The sequence below is a fragment of the Hemiscyllium ocellatum genome, chromosome 7 (assembly GCF_020745735.1).
Source record: "Hemiscyllium ocellatum isolate sHemOce1 chromosome 7, sHemOce1.pat.X.cur, whole genome shotgun sequence".
In the NCBI taxonomy this organism is placed as follows: domain Eukaryota; kingdom Metazoa; phylum Chordata; class Chondrichthyes; order Orectolobiformes; family Hemiscylliidae; genus Hemiscyllium; species Hemiscyllium ocellatum.
In genome coordinates this window covers 59502857-59518978 of record NC_083407.1, presented here as the reverse complement: position 1 = coordinate 59518978, position 16122 = coordinate 59502857, and the positions used below count along the sequence as shown (strand labels likewise).

The 16122-nt window shown below is 38.5% G+C and overlaps 1 protein-coding gene across 1 annotated transcript in view; it reads left to right on the top strand.

Annotated features, from left to right (window-relative positions):
• The window catches only part of arl6ip6 (ADP-ribosylation factor-like 6 interacting protein 6), a 38819-nt gene extending 24570 nt beyond the window's left edge, over positions 1-14249 (top strand). Inside the window, exon 4 of the mRNA XM_060827903.1 lies at positions 11254-14249. Coding sequence (XP_060683886.1) covers positions 11254-11347 — 94 coding nt within the window. The 3' untranslated portion in view covers positions 11348-14249. The remainder of the gene's footprint in view (positions 1-11253) is intronic.
• Positions 14250-16122: the final 1873 nt, after the last annotated feature.

The following is a 16122-nucleotide window of genomic DNA, read 5'->3' as shown; positions in this document are numbered from 1 at the left end:
CAGAGCTCTTCCATCATTGACTCTGCACAAACACTCACCTAAGGCTGAATTTGAACCACATAAACCACAGCCAACAGAACTTGATTGAATTATAACAACTTTCCCCAGTAAATTCATGGTGATATTTTCACCAAAATGTAAAGTGTGTGTGCATGCAGGATTGTTACGTAGTTTAAATTGTGAGTGAAATCCCATTTATAGCCATGCAGTTTCCAGATATGATTTGACTACAGGAATTTGTCTACTGAGATTCTTCTATTATATCCATTCTACCTGTGAACAATAGTGCTGCAAACTGCAGCCATAATTGCACCAAAGAAACATAGAAGTGTGAGCAGGCTGTTGAACTCCTCAACCTGGTCATCCATTAAAAAAAAAGTTGGACTTATTTTCCAAGACAATTGCACATTCATTCTTTCTCAAAACTGCAATTCTACTTACATCCAGCTGAAAAGACTCTTCAGTTGGACTAAGTTTGCTTGCTGAGCTGGGAGGTTCATTTTCAGATGTTTTGTCGCCACTCTAGGTAACATCAGTGAGTCTCCAATGAATTTCCACAGGAAATGACATCACCACCAATCCAAGGATCCCTAAGCACAAATAAAAAGCATGTCACTAACACCAGTGCTTCACTGGAGGCTCACTGATGATGTTACCTAGTATGGGGATGAAATGTCTGAAAATGAACCTTCCAGCTTAGTGAGCAAACTTACATCCAGAACCTTAACCTGAGGTACAAACCTTCTCGAAAGTGTTTTCAGCATTGTCTGCTTTGTACAAGATTTCAATTATGCAAAGTTTTCTATTTTATTTGGTCTCTGCAGAGGAAAAATACTCCTGGATCAAATCCAGTTTTTCAGGCTTCAATGAAAATAGAAGCTTTGATTGATGACATGGCTTGCCAATGCATTGGAATGATTTATTAAGTTCATACACTACATCTACATGCTGTTTAATTTGCATTTGTGAATTTTTACTGCAGAAATTATTTTTAAAAAGTTTTTTAATTCATTCATGAGATATGGACATCACTGGATAGGCCAGCATTTATTGCCTGTCTCTAATTGCCCAGAGGACAGTTAAGGGTCTCCTGCATTACTGTGGGTCTGGAGTCAAATGTAGGCCAAACCGGGTGAGAATGGCAGCTTCCTTCCCTGAAGGACATTAGTGAAACAGATGGATTCTTCTGACAATCTGCAAGGTCATCATTAGACGGTTTATTGACACAAGTTCATCTGTCAGGGTGGCATGAGAACCTGGGTCCCCAAAACATTCCCTGTCTCTCTGAAATAACAGTCTAGTGATACTATCGTGAGACATTACCTCCCCTGTCTTGATGTCATGAAGGGAAACCTTGAGCTCCAGTTTAAGTTCAGGAATTTACCCTTCAACAACGCTGTGGAAAGTGAGTAGATTATTTGAGAGTGGAGCCATAATTTGTGACACCAAGCAAATTAATTAATCTGTAGTTATTTTCAGTTATTTTGTTTTTGTTTACTGCTGGGTATGCCTTTTTATAACTTTTGTTCTCACTTTGCTTCCTTCCCCCTGCCGCCGCTTCCAAACCACCTGTGATGACCTGTCTGCAGGATATATTCTATTTAATATGAAAAATCTCTACTTTCCTGTCCCCTACATTTTGGGGTTTGAGGCTTCTTATTCCCCTTTCAGCTTAGAGCTGTAACCAGCATCTTTAATTGGATAGTGAGCCTGAGAGTCAGCCCTCTCTCTCCATTAATTGTCTGCCAATGTGAAAATTGGGACCTATGATTATTTTGTATTTAGGGCCTGTTTGGAATCCAAAACAGTGTTAATATTTGTATCGTGCCTTCAGAGCTGAAGTGCTGCCTACTCTGTTCTTGTAACTTTTAGTTTCCTCTATACAGTTTGAAAACTTCAAAAATAACAGTAGCATAATACAGATTATCCTTGTGAAATGTATTTTATCATTTTGCAGTTTAGTCATGGTGAAGACATTTCTTTCTAAGCAAAGAACAATTGATTCTACACCTCCAAGTATTTGGACGTTATCATTTGTTGAGTAATTGCATTGAAGGTCAGCATTCCCTACCTTTGTGTGGGGAAATCTTTGTGTAGCTACATCTAATTTTTTTTCAGATTTGCCAACAAAGAAAGAAATCAAAATTAAAATACTTCCCTGAAGTGGATGATATTCTGCTAATTGGCAAATCTTGCCTCAGTAAATGTTTTTTTTTCTACTGTTATTTTATCTTTTTGCTTCATTAATACTAAACTATGGGCCAGCTTGAATGTCCATATGGTATGACGACTGAAGTTAGATTGATTTGATTGTGGCAAATGTAGCTGTCCAGCTGCTTGAATTTGGCAGTGTTCAAGGCTGTAATATTGAAAATATCCAAAGGTTGTCTTATCATTCACTTAAACCTCGCTCTCGCTCTTTCTCACATGCGCACGCGCCCTCTCGCAGAAGCGAAAAGTCGGAAGGTCTGATTTTACAGATCCTTGTCAATTAGTCAGTGTAGCAGGAAGCATCAAGTGCACTGCTCAGATGAGGCAGTTACACACCTGCTTAAGCTTTCACCAATTCTGTAACTGCAGCTTGATTCTACGTGGGAGAAAAGTAAATTGCTTGTCAGTAGTATTTAGTTATGAATACAACAACCTAAAGCAAAATGCTGGAAATCTGAAATATAAATAGGAAATGCTGTCAATATTCTGATCAGGCAGCATTTACATAGGGAAAGAGTTGACATTGCAGCTCCAGAGTTACGGGCCGTCCCCAATTTATGAACATTTGATTAAGAACGCACTTATTTATGAATGCAGTCCCTTACAGGCATGTAATTTTAAACATCTGACATTGGAACATTTCTTATACTTATGAATGGCTACTTTATATGGTCCTGCATTTTGTTCTGACCTGTGTACAAAACGACTTGCAAACTAACTCTGGAATTGAACCTGTTTACAACCCAGGTACTGCTGGTATTTCCTTCTAGACTTTAATATATGGCGTAGTTATGGTTCTGATTTATTTTAAAGAAACCAGTAAAATGTTTGTTTGTCAGGTAATTCCAATTTGTTAGAATATCCTTTAGCATAACTTTTTTTTTTGAGGATATGTTGCGCAGTAGGGCCAAACATCCCACCTTTCAGAGTAGCAGTGTGTACTATCTACAAGATGCACTGCAGAAATTCACTTTCCAAACCCACGACCACTTCTATCTAGAAGGACAAGGGAAGCAGCTATGTGAGAATACCATATGATGAGGACTAAAGGCGTTGCAGTGAAAACAGCATATAACCAAAACATTTTTGTTGCAGTTGCTTTGAATTTTTGATTTAGTGCATTGGATTGCCTGTTATTGCCTTTAACACTGTTGAGCTGAGTTTGTTTCAGTTGAAAGGAATTGAAAATAAAATATTGTAATAAAACTGTATTAAACCTCAACACTACAATTAGATTATTGTGAAATGTTCTGGTAATTATATCATGAAAGGATATTCAAGCACAGGAGAGAGTGTAATAAGATTTCCAAGTTTATTCCCGAAACTGCCTGGGTATAGACATCAGGAAAGTGTTTAACAGCCTTTGTCTCATTTCTCTCAAGCAGAAGATTGAGGAGTAACTGATTGAAAGTCTTTAGAATTAACTTTGATAGAATGGATACTGAGAATATTTTCCCTTGGGGATGGCAGGGAATTACAATTAGAAGATCATTAATATTAAACAGTTACACACAAATCAAATTATGAATTCAAAATAAACTGCTTTATCCAAAGAGTTTTGAGAATTTGTTACCACAAGGAGTGATTCAATTGGATAGGCTTATAAGAATTAGGTGTGGGAGTTAGGCATTTGGCTATTTGATAAGATCATGTCTGACCTGATTATACCTGTTGCTACGTTTCCCTGCCTGTTTCCTGTAATCCATAACTGCCTTGATCAGAAAACTATTCAACAAGACTTTCAATATATTCAGTGACTTGGTCTCCATTGTTCTCTTCTGCAGAGAATTCCAAAGGCTAATGACCATCAGAGAAGGAATTTCTCATCTTGTCTTGTGTAATAATCATACATGGCACCTTATTGTATGCCTTTTGCAGATCCAAATATACTACATGTACAGGTTTCCCCACTATTCAGCCTGCTTGCCACATCAAAGTCCTCTAATAGCTTGTCAAACGCAATTTCCCTTTTACAAAAACCATGTTAGCTCTGCTTGATTGTGTTATGATTTTGTAAAAGGCCTCCTGATACCTTTTTTTTTTCATAATTGATTCTAGCATTTTCCCACTGATTGATGCTAGATTAATTTGCTTACGGTTTCCTGCTTTTTGGTTCCCCCTCTTAAGTACTCATGTTACAATATCAGTTCTCCAATCCACTGTGACCTTTCCAGATGTAGGAAATTTAGAAAGATTACTACCATCCACAATCTCTACAGCCACTTCCTTTAAGATGCTAGATAGCAGGCTTGAAATCCCTCATCTAGGAAAAGACATCTACCATTAATACTATCTATAGTATTGGGCAGCACGGTGGCACAGTGGTTAGCACTGCTATCTCACAGCGCCTGAGACCCGGGTTCATTTCCCGACTCAGGTGACTGACTGTGTGGAGTTTGCACGTTCTCCCTGTGTCTGCGTGGGTTTCCTCCCACAGTCCAAAGATGTGCGGGCCAGGTGAGTTGGCCATGCTAAATTGCCCGTAGTGTTAGGTAAGGGGTAAATGTAGGGGTATGGGTGGGTTGTGCTTCGGCGAGTCGGTGTGGACTTGTTGGGCCGAAGGGCCTGTTTCCACACTGTAAGTAATCTAAATCTTGATAAGCACATGAAGGCAATGGGAATAGACTTTTCTGGTGACCTGCTTAAATGAGAAAGCTGGGAGGAGACCAGTGGAATGTGAAGACTGTCACTGCCCATTTAGGCCAAATGCTGTGTTTCTGTGCTGTTGACTTGTATAATCCAATGTATTTTCCATTGCCAGTGAATAGAATTCAGTTTAATATTTAATAAATCTGGAACTAAATCTCGTAATCTTTTTTAAAAAGTGTGGAATTTTTATCTAAAGACTACCTCCAAATTGTTTTTGAGTCACCTGATCATTATGGTGTATCTCTTAAAGTTCATGAGATTGTTTCCTGAAGTATACAGTGTGCTCTGCATTTTTGGTTTCATTTTGAAATCCTTATCAGCTGTGATGTTTTCACTTCTGCAAAGGTGATTGTGAATCTCACATTGGCAAGAATGGGCTTTTGACGATCTTGAGGGAAAATTTCAAATTGATGTAGCAAGAAATTTATAGAACATAGAAAAATACAGCGCAATACAGGCCCTTCGGCCCTCGATGTTGCGCCGATCCAAGCCCACCTAACCTACACTAGCCCACTTTCCTCCATATGCCTATCCAATGCCCGTTTAAATGCCCATAAAGAGGGAGAGTCCACCACTGTTACTGGCAGGGCATTCCATGAACTCACGACTCGCTAAATAAAGAATCTATCCCTAACATCTGTCCTATACCTACCACCCCTTAATTTAAAGCTGTGTCCCCTAGTAACAGCTGACTCCATACGTGGAAAAAGGTTCTCATGGTCAACCCTATCTAAACTCCTAATCATCTTGTACACCTCTATCGAGTCACCCCTAAACCTTCTTTTCTCCAATGAAAACAGCCCCAAGTGCCTCAGCCTTTCCTCATACGATCTTCCTACCATAGCAGGCAACATCCTGGTAAACTTCCTCTGCACCCGTTCCAGTGCCTCCACATCCTTCTGATAGTATGGCGACCAAAACTGCACACAATACTCAAGATGCGGCCGCACCAGAGTCTTATACAACTGCAACATGATCTCAGGACTCCGGAACTCAATTCCTCTACCATAAAAGCCAGTATGCCATATGCCTTCTTCACAGCACTATTTACCTGGGTGGCAACTTTCAGAGATCTGTGTACATGGACACCAAGATCCCTCTGCTCATCCACACTACCAAGTATCCGACCATTAGCCCAGTACTCCATCTTCTTGTTACTCTCCACCAAAAAGCACTCATTAAGTCTTAACGTGTTTATGACACTTGAATAATTGCATAGTGAACACACAGGTTAACATTTCAAGTCCAGTATGATGATGTTGAGAACTCTGAAGAAGAGGATTACTGGATTTGAACCATTAACTCTGTTTTTCCCTCCATAGATGCCAGACCATTGAGTTTCTGCAGCACTATCTTTGTTATAGATTTCTAGTATCTGTAGATTGTTGCCTTTATTTCAGAGACCATGTGTATTTATACATAAATTTAACTGCAAAAACAAAATTTCCCTGCAGAAAATGGTGTAGATGCTATGAAGCACTTTAAAGTTGATACCATATTACTTTGGTAACAGCTATAAAGGTTTGTATGGATACAGCATGTGGGCTAGCTGAGCTGTGAGAAGGGCTGTCTGCACTCCTTGCAGTAAGAGTCCAGAAAGATTGTTTGGAGTTGAGGTAAAACTTTTTAGAATGTTCAGTGAATTTGGAAAGGCTGTCAAATGCATTTGCTTCATCAGATTTAAAAAAAAATTGTAAGTAAGTGATGCTTAACATCACAGTGGCTCAGTGATAGCACTGCTGCCTCACAGCACCAGGGACCCAGGTTCGATTCCAGACTTGGGCGACTGTGTGGAGTTTGCACATTCTCTGGGTTTCCTCTGCGTGCTCCGGTTTCCTCCCACAGTCCAAAGATGTGCAGGTCAGGTGAATTGGCCATTTTAAATCGCCCATAGTGTTAGGTGCATTAGTCAGAGGGAAATGGATGTGGGTGGATTACTCTTCGGAGGATTGGTATGGCTTTGTTGGGCAAATACACTGTAGACTAATCTAATCAAATCACAGTCAGGTTAAGGCTGGAACAGAGCAGTCTATATCATCATGAAGTTAAGTGGGCGTAAGGTTCTGTGGGTTTCAGTTGATCTGGGTGTGTTTTTTTGGGAAAGGAATTAATTGCAGTTTGGAGCAAGAAAATGCTGAAGAAAAACAAGTGAGTACAGGTAACACAAGTGCTGCTCTTGTCACAAGCCTGATGGTTAGAGCTTGGAAGTCTCAAGAAATACTGGTTATATGTTGTGGGAAAGGATTAAGGTTGGGGGAAAAATTCCTCTGAGCTATTGAGTTTAGAGGGTGGAGTGAATAAAACCCACAAACAATATTTTCTTGATCTTGTTGTTTGAAAGCTGAAATCGTATCAAGAGTTAGACATTTTGGATCAGTCTCTGGAATCAGAGTTCTCCATGTTAGGAGGCGGTTGCACTTCCAAAAAGCAAACAGTCATTGAGGCAATCTGGTGTTTGAGAGATTTTGAGGGTCTTCCAAGGCTACAACTTAGAAAGTGACGAAAAGAAATTCCTTTGCAAGTACGATAGTTTAATGAAATTTGATGAATTCACAATGTGAGGTTGGGGGAATCCAATCCTGTCACAATCCTTTGCTGCATTCTAATGTCCATTTTTAAAAGAAAAGTCGGTTCCTGAAGATTCCAACCTGAATTCAGTTCATATTTTAGAAGGATGCTTTTTACTGGATGTGACATAAATCGTTATGGAACGAAGAATGTTGTTGAAAATATATTCTGTGCAGTGTGCATGGTTCACCCATTAGATAATGTAGTAACTTGTGATATGAAAACAAGCAGTGTTGTACATAATGCTTGCATGCCACTTTTGTTATATGCTGTGTGATCTACTAGCATCCAGGGAGGAGCTGAAAGTATAATCCATTTGTTGTGCTTGGTAACAACAGAGGTAACTGTATACCTGTCACTCTCAATGTGTGGAGATGCAGGTGTTGGATTGGGGTGGACAAAGTTTAAAAAACACAACACCAGGTTATAGTCCTAAAGGTTTATTTGAAAGTACTAGCTTTCAGATAGCTCTGGAGCAGGATCATAAAACACAAAATTTATGGCAAAAGATCACAGTATCATGAAACTGATATGATATGTTGAACAAATCTGGATTGCTGTTAAGTCTTTCATCTTTTAGAATGGGTTGCAGGTTTCAGTTCAGTAATATGTAAATCCCAGAACTTCTTTCCAGTTACATTTCTGAGATAACAAAATTTTATATAAAAAAAAGTGACATCTCAGCTCAGACAATGCATTAAAGGTGTGAGGTTGGAGTGTGTCAATATCCAAATGTTGAGTCAGTCTGGTTCTATTTCCAAAGTAGCAATTAGTAAACGTTACATGGATTGATTGCTTGCAGTTTGTGTGCTTTTTGAATGAAATAGAATGTTTCTGCAAATGCAAATTCACCCTATTCACTTGTGTGTGTGCGTGTGAAGGAGATGGAGGGAGAGAGAGAGAGAGTGTGTGTCTAGTGTAGTGGGGTCACATGTAGTGTGACATAATCCCAAGGTTCCTGGTGAGGCCATCCTCATGAATATTGAGCTTGGCTATCAGCTTTTTCTAAGCCACTCTGCATTGTTGTATATCCTGAAGTCAGCCTTGTAGAATGGTCACTCGAAGATCTGAGGCCAAATGTCCCTGACTGCTGAAGTGTCCCTGGCTGGGAGGGAACATCCCTGTCTGGTGATTTGTTTTGTGGTGTTCATTCATCGGTTGTCGTAGCATCTGCTTTGTTTCGCCAATGTACCATGCCTTGGGGAAACTTTGCCTGCAGCGTATGAGATAGACAATGTTGGCTAAGTCACACGAGTACCTGTCATGTACATGGTGGGTGGTGTCCCCACATTGATGATAATTTCCATGTCAACACTCTGACATGTTTTGCAGTGCTTGCCCTAACAGGGTCGTACGGTGTAGTGGTCGATGTTGTCCTGAAGGCTGGGCAGTTTGTTGCAAACAATGGTCTGCTCAAAGTTTGGTAGTTGTTTAAAAGCAAGAAGTGGAGGTGTGATGAAGGTCTTGGCGAGGTGCTCATCCTCATCAATAACGTGTTGCAGGCTGCGAAGAACATGGTGTAGTTTCTTTGCAGCTGGGAAGTTACAGGTACAGAATCCTTTATCCAAAATCTCAAAATCCGAAGTTTTCTCATGAAGATTTTTTTCTCCATAACAAGATTGTTTGACATGCAAACAGTTAACCCAACTCCACATTCACTTGACCCATTTCGCAGCGTGACCCAGCATGAGCAGGCGTCAGTTCTTTCTCAGGGCTAGTAATACTCACAAGTGCGTCTGCTGTTTGGTAAGATTGTTTAAAATTTCACCATTAAACTGTTACTTATTCCGAATTTGAAAAAAAATCTGAATTCCAAAAACCAGCTGGCCCTGTGGGTTTCAGATATTAGGGTTGTGTACCTGTACTGGACAACGAAGGGTACCCTATCAGTTACATCCTGTCTCCTGAGGAAGTTATTATGGTTTCTCACTGTGGTACGTTGGAACTGGCGATTGATGAGTTGAGCATCGTACCCTGTGGTTATGAGGGCGTCCTTCCGCACTTTCAGGTGTGTGTCATGATCTTCCTTATCTGAATGCATCCAGTCTATATGTAGGGCTTGCCCATAGGGGACAGATGTTTTAATATGTTTAGGGTGGAAGCTAGAGAAGTGTGGTGTTGTGAGGTTATCCAAGGGTTTGTAGTAAAGTGAGGTATTGCCAGTCCTTGGTAGAAATGCATGTGTCCAAGAATGAGACAGGTACTAAAGAGTAGTCCATGGTAAGTCTGATGGTTGTTTGAAACTTGTTGATATCACTGTGTAGTTTTTCAGTGACTCCTTGCCATGGGCCTAGGGTAAGAAAATGTCATCATTATATCTGATGTGTAGTCCTGGTTGAAGGTCCTGTGCAGCAAAGAAGTCTTGTTTGAGCTTGTACATGAAAATTGGCATATTGGGGTGTAAATTTGATCCCCATGGCTGTTCTGTGTGTTTGGATGAAGAACTGGTTGTCAAAGGTGAAAACGTGATTGAGGATGAGGCAGATGAGTTGTGAATGGTGCTCTGAGATTGGCAATTGTTGGTAATGAATACAGAGGCTGTTGCAGCAATGCTGTCATCGTGGGGTACGCTGGTGCAGAGTGCCAAAATGTCCATTGTGACAAGGATTGCTCCTGGTTTGACTGGTCTGTGGGTGCTGAGTTTCTGTCAGAAATGTGGGTACCAACAACTGACTAAAGTAACAACTTCTTTGAGGTGGAGAGTCCTTTGTTGCAATTACAAGCAGTGAATCCAGTGCTTGCATCAGCATTGCTGATGGACAGATCATTGATGTTTTGTGGTAATGATCATTATAAGGAGAAAGAGGTCCCAGTGAGTGGGTGCAGCAAGCTTCTGTAGATAGAAGAAGCAAGCCCCACCAGGATCAGACTATTAATTGGCAAGATTGCTAAAGAAGTGGCTGACACTTGCACCATGGGCGGTACGGTGGTTCAGTGGTTAGCACTACTGCCTTGCAGCACCAGGGTCCCAGGTTTGAATCCAACCGTGGGTGACTGCAAATTCCACACAGACGGTCTCCCTGTGTCTGCGTGGGGCCCCTCCGGGTGGTCTCGTTTCCTCCCACAATCCAAAGGTGTGCAGGTTAGGTGAATTGGCTATGCTAAATTGCCCGTAGTGTTAGGTGCATTAGTCAGGGATAAATGTAGGGGAATGGGTCTGGGTGGGTTGCTCTTCGGAGGATCGGTGTGGACTTGTTGGCCAAAGGGCTTGTTTCCACATTGTAGAAAATCTAATCTAATCATATGCCCTAGTGGAACTTCTGCATCAAGTAAAATTGTGAATGAATGTACTATCAGCAATATGAAAAATCCTGCTGTAGTATTGTGCAACTTGTAAAATGCTCCACTTTCAATCAGGTGCATTGCTTTGATTTTTGCTTTCATGCTTTATAACCTTCTATTTTCTGAGAACTTAATGTTTTTGTGTGAACTTCCTCATCAAATATTTGATGTTTGTAAAAATGATTGTGTTCCACAAAAGTATTGAAATTTTGAAGAAAACCCTAATACACTGTTTTGGAATAAATGTTTTAAGGATTTTCTGTCTACAGAAGTGTTTGCACTGGACTCCGGGCACTGCTAAAGTAAATGAATTATAAGATTTCTTTTGAAGTAGGTATCTGACATTTCAGAATTTGAAACCAATCAAAATCACTTCATATAAATTAGGAGCTAAGTTTTTTTTTGAGATGCAAAAAATAATGCTATGTTCTAAGGGTTCAATGTTAGGTTCAGTACATATGTTTGATACCATGATTTGAAAAGTGATTTTAGGCCTCAAAGGTATCTAATGCTTAAATATAACTTTCAATTTTCTGTTTTCAGGAAATTAACAGGTCATTCATTCCACATGGGCTACAACATGGCGATCCTGAATGGCATTACCACAGCTTTGGCTGTAATTTGGTGGTTCACCTAAAATCAGCTTTGCCAATAGCATTGACTACTGCTGACCCCTCCAGACAAGCAAGCTTTCTTCGAAATAATTACATTCCTGAGAGGACCATTGGAAACAACTTTTTTTAAAAAATACTTCAACATAAACTTTTATGATTGACACGATTCTATTGCTATTAACTTAACTTAAGCTTTAATGCTGTTGGTTTTTTCTCACTGTCTTTTCAAGTTGTTCGTTAAAATCTTTCATTTGAGAATTTAACCTTCTTTTAGGTCAGTAAAGGAATTGTCAGATTGTTTAGGTGAGAACACGTCATCTTATGGTTCCAAAATATGACTTTAATCTTTGCCTATAAAAGGAACTGATGAACTGTAATGAGATGCTTTGGTTTTGAAAACTTCAATGGATTGCATTGTTGCAAGCTACATGCTTATGACCTCGTGGGTATCCAAAACATTAACAGCTTCAGACAGTACATTTTGTTGTTGACTTCAAATCTATGCAAATATTGCAACCTGACCTGCAGATGTATTTTTGAATAATTTTCTTTTATGTCTAGCAACATGGAATTGGGAGAATAGATAGAAGGAGTATGATGACTTCTGGGCACTAAACGCTAAGTAATTGACACCTAATTAGTTGAGTCAGATCTTCTCTTTAGCTTCTTGTATCTATCATAGTGCTACATGCTAACATGACTGGTGAAACTAACCATGTTTCATTGCAGATTCCTCTCAAATTTTGAGATAAAACTTTCAGGAAATTGTTGACATAAAGATGGACATTTTATCCCCACTCTTAAAATACCTCCATATTTTCACTATAATTTATTGCTTCGTGTTACTGTCAAAACTTTCACACCAATAGTTTGCTTTGAGTTGTCAGTCATCCGAAAATCATTTGGTAATATGTGAAACTTGCTGCTGACGATGTTGATTGTATTAAAATCTATTTGGATTTGTACAGTCATTCAAATAATATTGCTAATGCAGTGAGTTTATTTTCATATAGGGATTATTTGTTCTACAGAAACCCAGTTACAGAATGTCTATTTTGTCTGATAGTTTCCTAATAATACCAGTGTATTCTGTTCAATGAGATGAACCAATGTTTATGATGTAAATACTAGTTTCCATTCAAAGTAACTTTATATCATGTGGAGTTCTATTTGTTAGCATTCATTATCATGAGGATTAAGGGAGAGGACAGATTTTTTTTTCCCCATGAACTAAAGTAGAGCCTCTGAACTTCAATATATTATTTGAATAGATTCCTCTCAGGTTAAATTTTGTTTATAGGAAAAATAAAATTGTAATATCGATTGTGACCTAAAATATACTTTGACTTAATAGGTACTTACTACTTCAGTATGAATGCTATTAAGTTGATGATTTGATAAATTCATCTCAATTACAACAAAACATTTCATAGTGGCATGTTCACCTTTTGAGATATTTGTGAATTATATGATAACCTTACACTCTTCAGTCAAATCACTGATTCTAGAACTACTGTAAGTACAAATACTTGTATTTGTGAATTTGGTATGGTTAAAGAATTATAACCAGGTTTACATTTCTTGTTAATTTTTTATCTTGCATTTGTTTGAAAAGCAAACTTACCCATAAATCCTATTAACTTTTCACTGCTTAATGGTATTTTTGCAAAAAGCTACAAATAACACTTTGGTGAAATATTAAAGTAATAGACACTTGAAATCTGCACTTGTTTTCACTCATTACTGTTTGGACAATAAAATTGATTCAGGTCTCAACTGGCATTTCGGGGGTTTTAAATTTGTTTCCACTCACCTAAACTGATGTTTTTAATACTTTTTTTTTTAAAAAGAGAAGAATTGAAAGTTAATTTCAAACCACCTTCATGATTTGCAATTTCTGTGGAGTTCAGTTGTCCAATATTAAATTTTCCTGTGTCACCTCATGCAATATACATTTAAGCACTTATAAAGTGGCAGCAATCTGAACACTGATTTACCAGAATGAGGTCAAATTTCTGCAAAAGTATAAAAATTTACATTTATTTTCTTATTATCTTGATTTGAAGCTAATTTATAATGTACAGAATGACTATGTTCTATGTTTCAACTACTATTGAAGGCAATTTACTGTTAAACTCTTTGCATATAATTCATGTTGCAACTGATATTCTGTTGTGGGGTGAAAGGCCATGGCAAAGAATTATCCATGTGCACTCCTGTTTAATTCATTTGGGAAAACTTCGTCCTTGGTGCTGATGCTGTCAAATAGCAATGCAGTACTTTCCTGTAGGGAATGAACAATGGAAAGATATTCATGTTGTCATACTTTCTTGAACTTTTTCAGCAGTCTCAATTTTGGAAACCATCTGAACTATCTGAAGGAAATTGCTATATTCTTCTATCCATTGTGACAACATTTGATTCTTTAACAGATATTATTTCCAATATTTAAATATATTTTCACTGAATTGACAAAGTTCAATAATACAAATGTTTTCATTATTAATCCATTATTAAAGTTCAGTAATAGTTATTTTTATAAACCTGTATTAGAACTGTGATGTAGGTGAGCTGATATTCAAATTGTCCTAACCACCGTGATCAACAGGTCTTCCTGATTAAGGAAGATTACAACAAAGTGACTTTTTTAAAAAATCCCACTTTTCATTTGATTGTCAGTTTGTGCCTCATCCTGGGAAATTTTATGATCTGATTTTCTTAACTGGAGCAAGGTTGCAGCTACACATGGTTTCTGCAAAACCAACAGAGCAAGTGAAACATTATCTTCCTAGTAGTCTGATCAGGCTGAAATATCTTTAAGATTGGTGAGTAATTGTACTGTTGTATCTTTAAATGAAATAATACAATATTATCCATCATGGTTGGAATTTGATTTTTTGACAAATAAAATTATATTTCAATATTCATAGCATTGATTTTTTTTTTAGGCATGCTCTGATTATAATTTAAATTATGGAGGAACAGATATAAATATTGAAGATTCATTGCTAATATCACAGCACACTTCATTAGTAGTTTCTATTTAGCCTACAGTGTACAGTTCAAAATTAAAGAAGTATTTTTGGTATTAAACAATCTTAGAGTGGCAATTTCGCCCACCATACTGTTCTGGCTTTCTGTGTGAATCCCATCCCTTGAATTTCCTCCAGTCTTGAAAATCGTTCTCTATATTATTACTCCAATTTCATTTTGAAAGCCACAATTTTATCTGCTTCCACTACATTCCCCCAGACTGCATTTTAGATTTTAACCACTTGATCCATAAAGTTGATTTTTCTCTCTTTTCTCTGGTTCTTTTTCTAATCAGTTTAAATCAGTGTCTTCTGGTGTTAAATTCCTGCCAATAGAAATGATTTCTTTCTACCTTTTACAATTGCAAACATCTCCAGCTCCTTTAAAAGGAAAGGTCCTAGATTCTCCAATCTATCCATCGAACTGAAGTGTCTCATCCCTGGAACCATTCTATGTACTTTTGCACCTTTTCCAATATTTCTGTATCCTTCTTAAGATGTGGGACTCAAAATGTCCTTATTCATAAAGTTCAGGATCTTATATGTTTTATTAATTGCTGTCAATGTGCCCAGCCACCTTCAATAATCTGTGACCATCCTCTGGACTTCGGGGCGAGCAACAACGCAGAGTGGCTGAGCAGAAGCTGATAGCAAAGCTCGGTGCCCATGGAAATGGGCAACCCAACCGGGACCTTGGGTTCATGTCACACTAAAGGTGATCCCACTGCACGGTATGCTCTCTCACTCACACCTCTTCATACTCCGACACCCACGCAGACTCTTTCTCCGATGCAAGTGCTCTCTTATATATACGCACATGTACACTCCTGCACTCAAACCGATAAATGCACTCTCACAGACACACAGTCCATCACATACACACTTAACAAAGCCTATGTGCACACCCACTCTTCTGCTCATACACTCCAAACATAAGTTTATGGGGTGATATTTGCAGAATTATTTTACTTTTCTCAAAAGCTGCATGAATCTATGTAAAACTAAGCAGAGGGCTTGTCAGTCTGACTCAACATTGGGACAGACTTCACATCTATTGTTAGAAAAACTGAGCTACCTCAAGAATGTAATTTAAAAGAAGTTCTGGGATTTACATATCAAAGAGCCAGCATATCCCATACGAAAAGATGAAAGATTTGTCGAAAATTGTTTCATGTATCTCATCCCCTTGACGCTGGGCTCCTTTGGCTAGAAATTCTGTGATCATGATTTTATCTTCCACAACCACCTGATGAAGTAACAACGCTCTGAAAGCTACTGCGTCCAAATAAACCTGTTGGACTTACACCTGGTACTGTAAGATTTTTAACTTTGTCCACCCCAGTCCAACACCAGCACCTCCAAGTCATATTGACTAGATTACTCCCATCAGCCTGCTATTAATAAAGAAGTTACTGGGTTGAAAAGATTTATGCTCAACAAAGCCATGACCCCTCCACCTGCTCAGGCATATGTAATCAGATTTCGAGGTACTATTTCAAAGAAGAGGGAAGAGTTACCCCATGCCTTGGTTTTTATTTCTCAATATCGCAAACAAATTTCTGTTCTTCGTGTGTGTGTGTGTACGTTTGTTGACAAATGAGCTAATGCTTTTCGTACGTTGTAACAGTGACGATACTTCAAAAAGTACTTCATTGGCTGTTAAGCACTTTAAGATGTCTGGCGGCCATGAACAATGTGATATACATGCAAGTTTTCTTCTCCTTTTTATGCAATGCAATATACCGCTGAGAATTCTGGCGCACCGA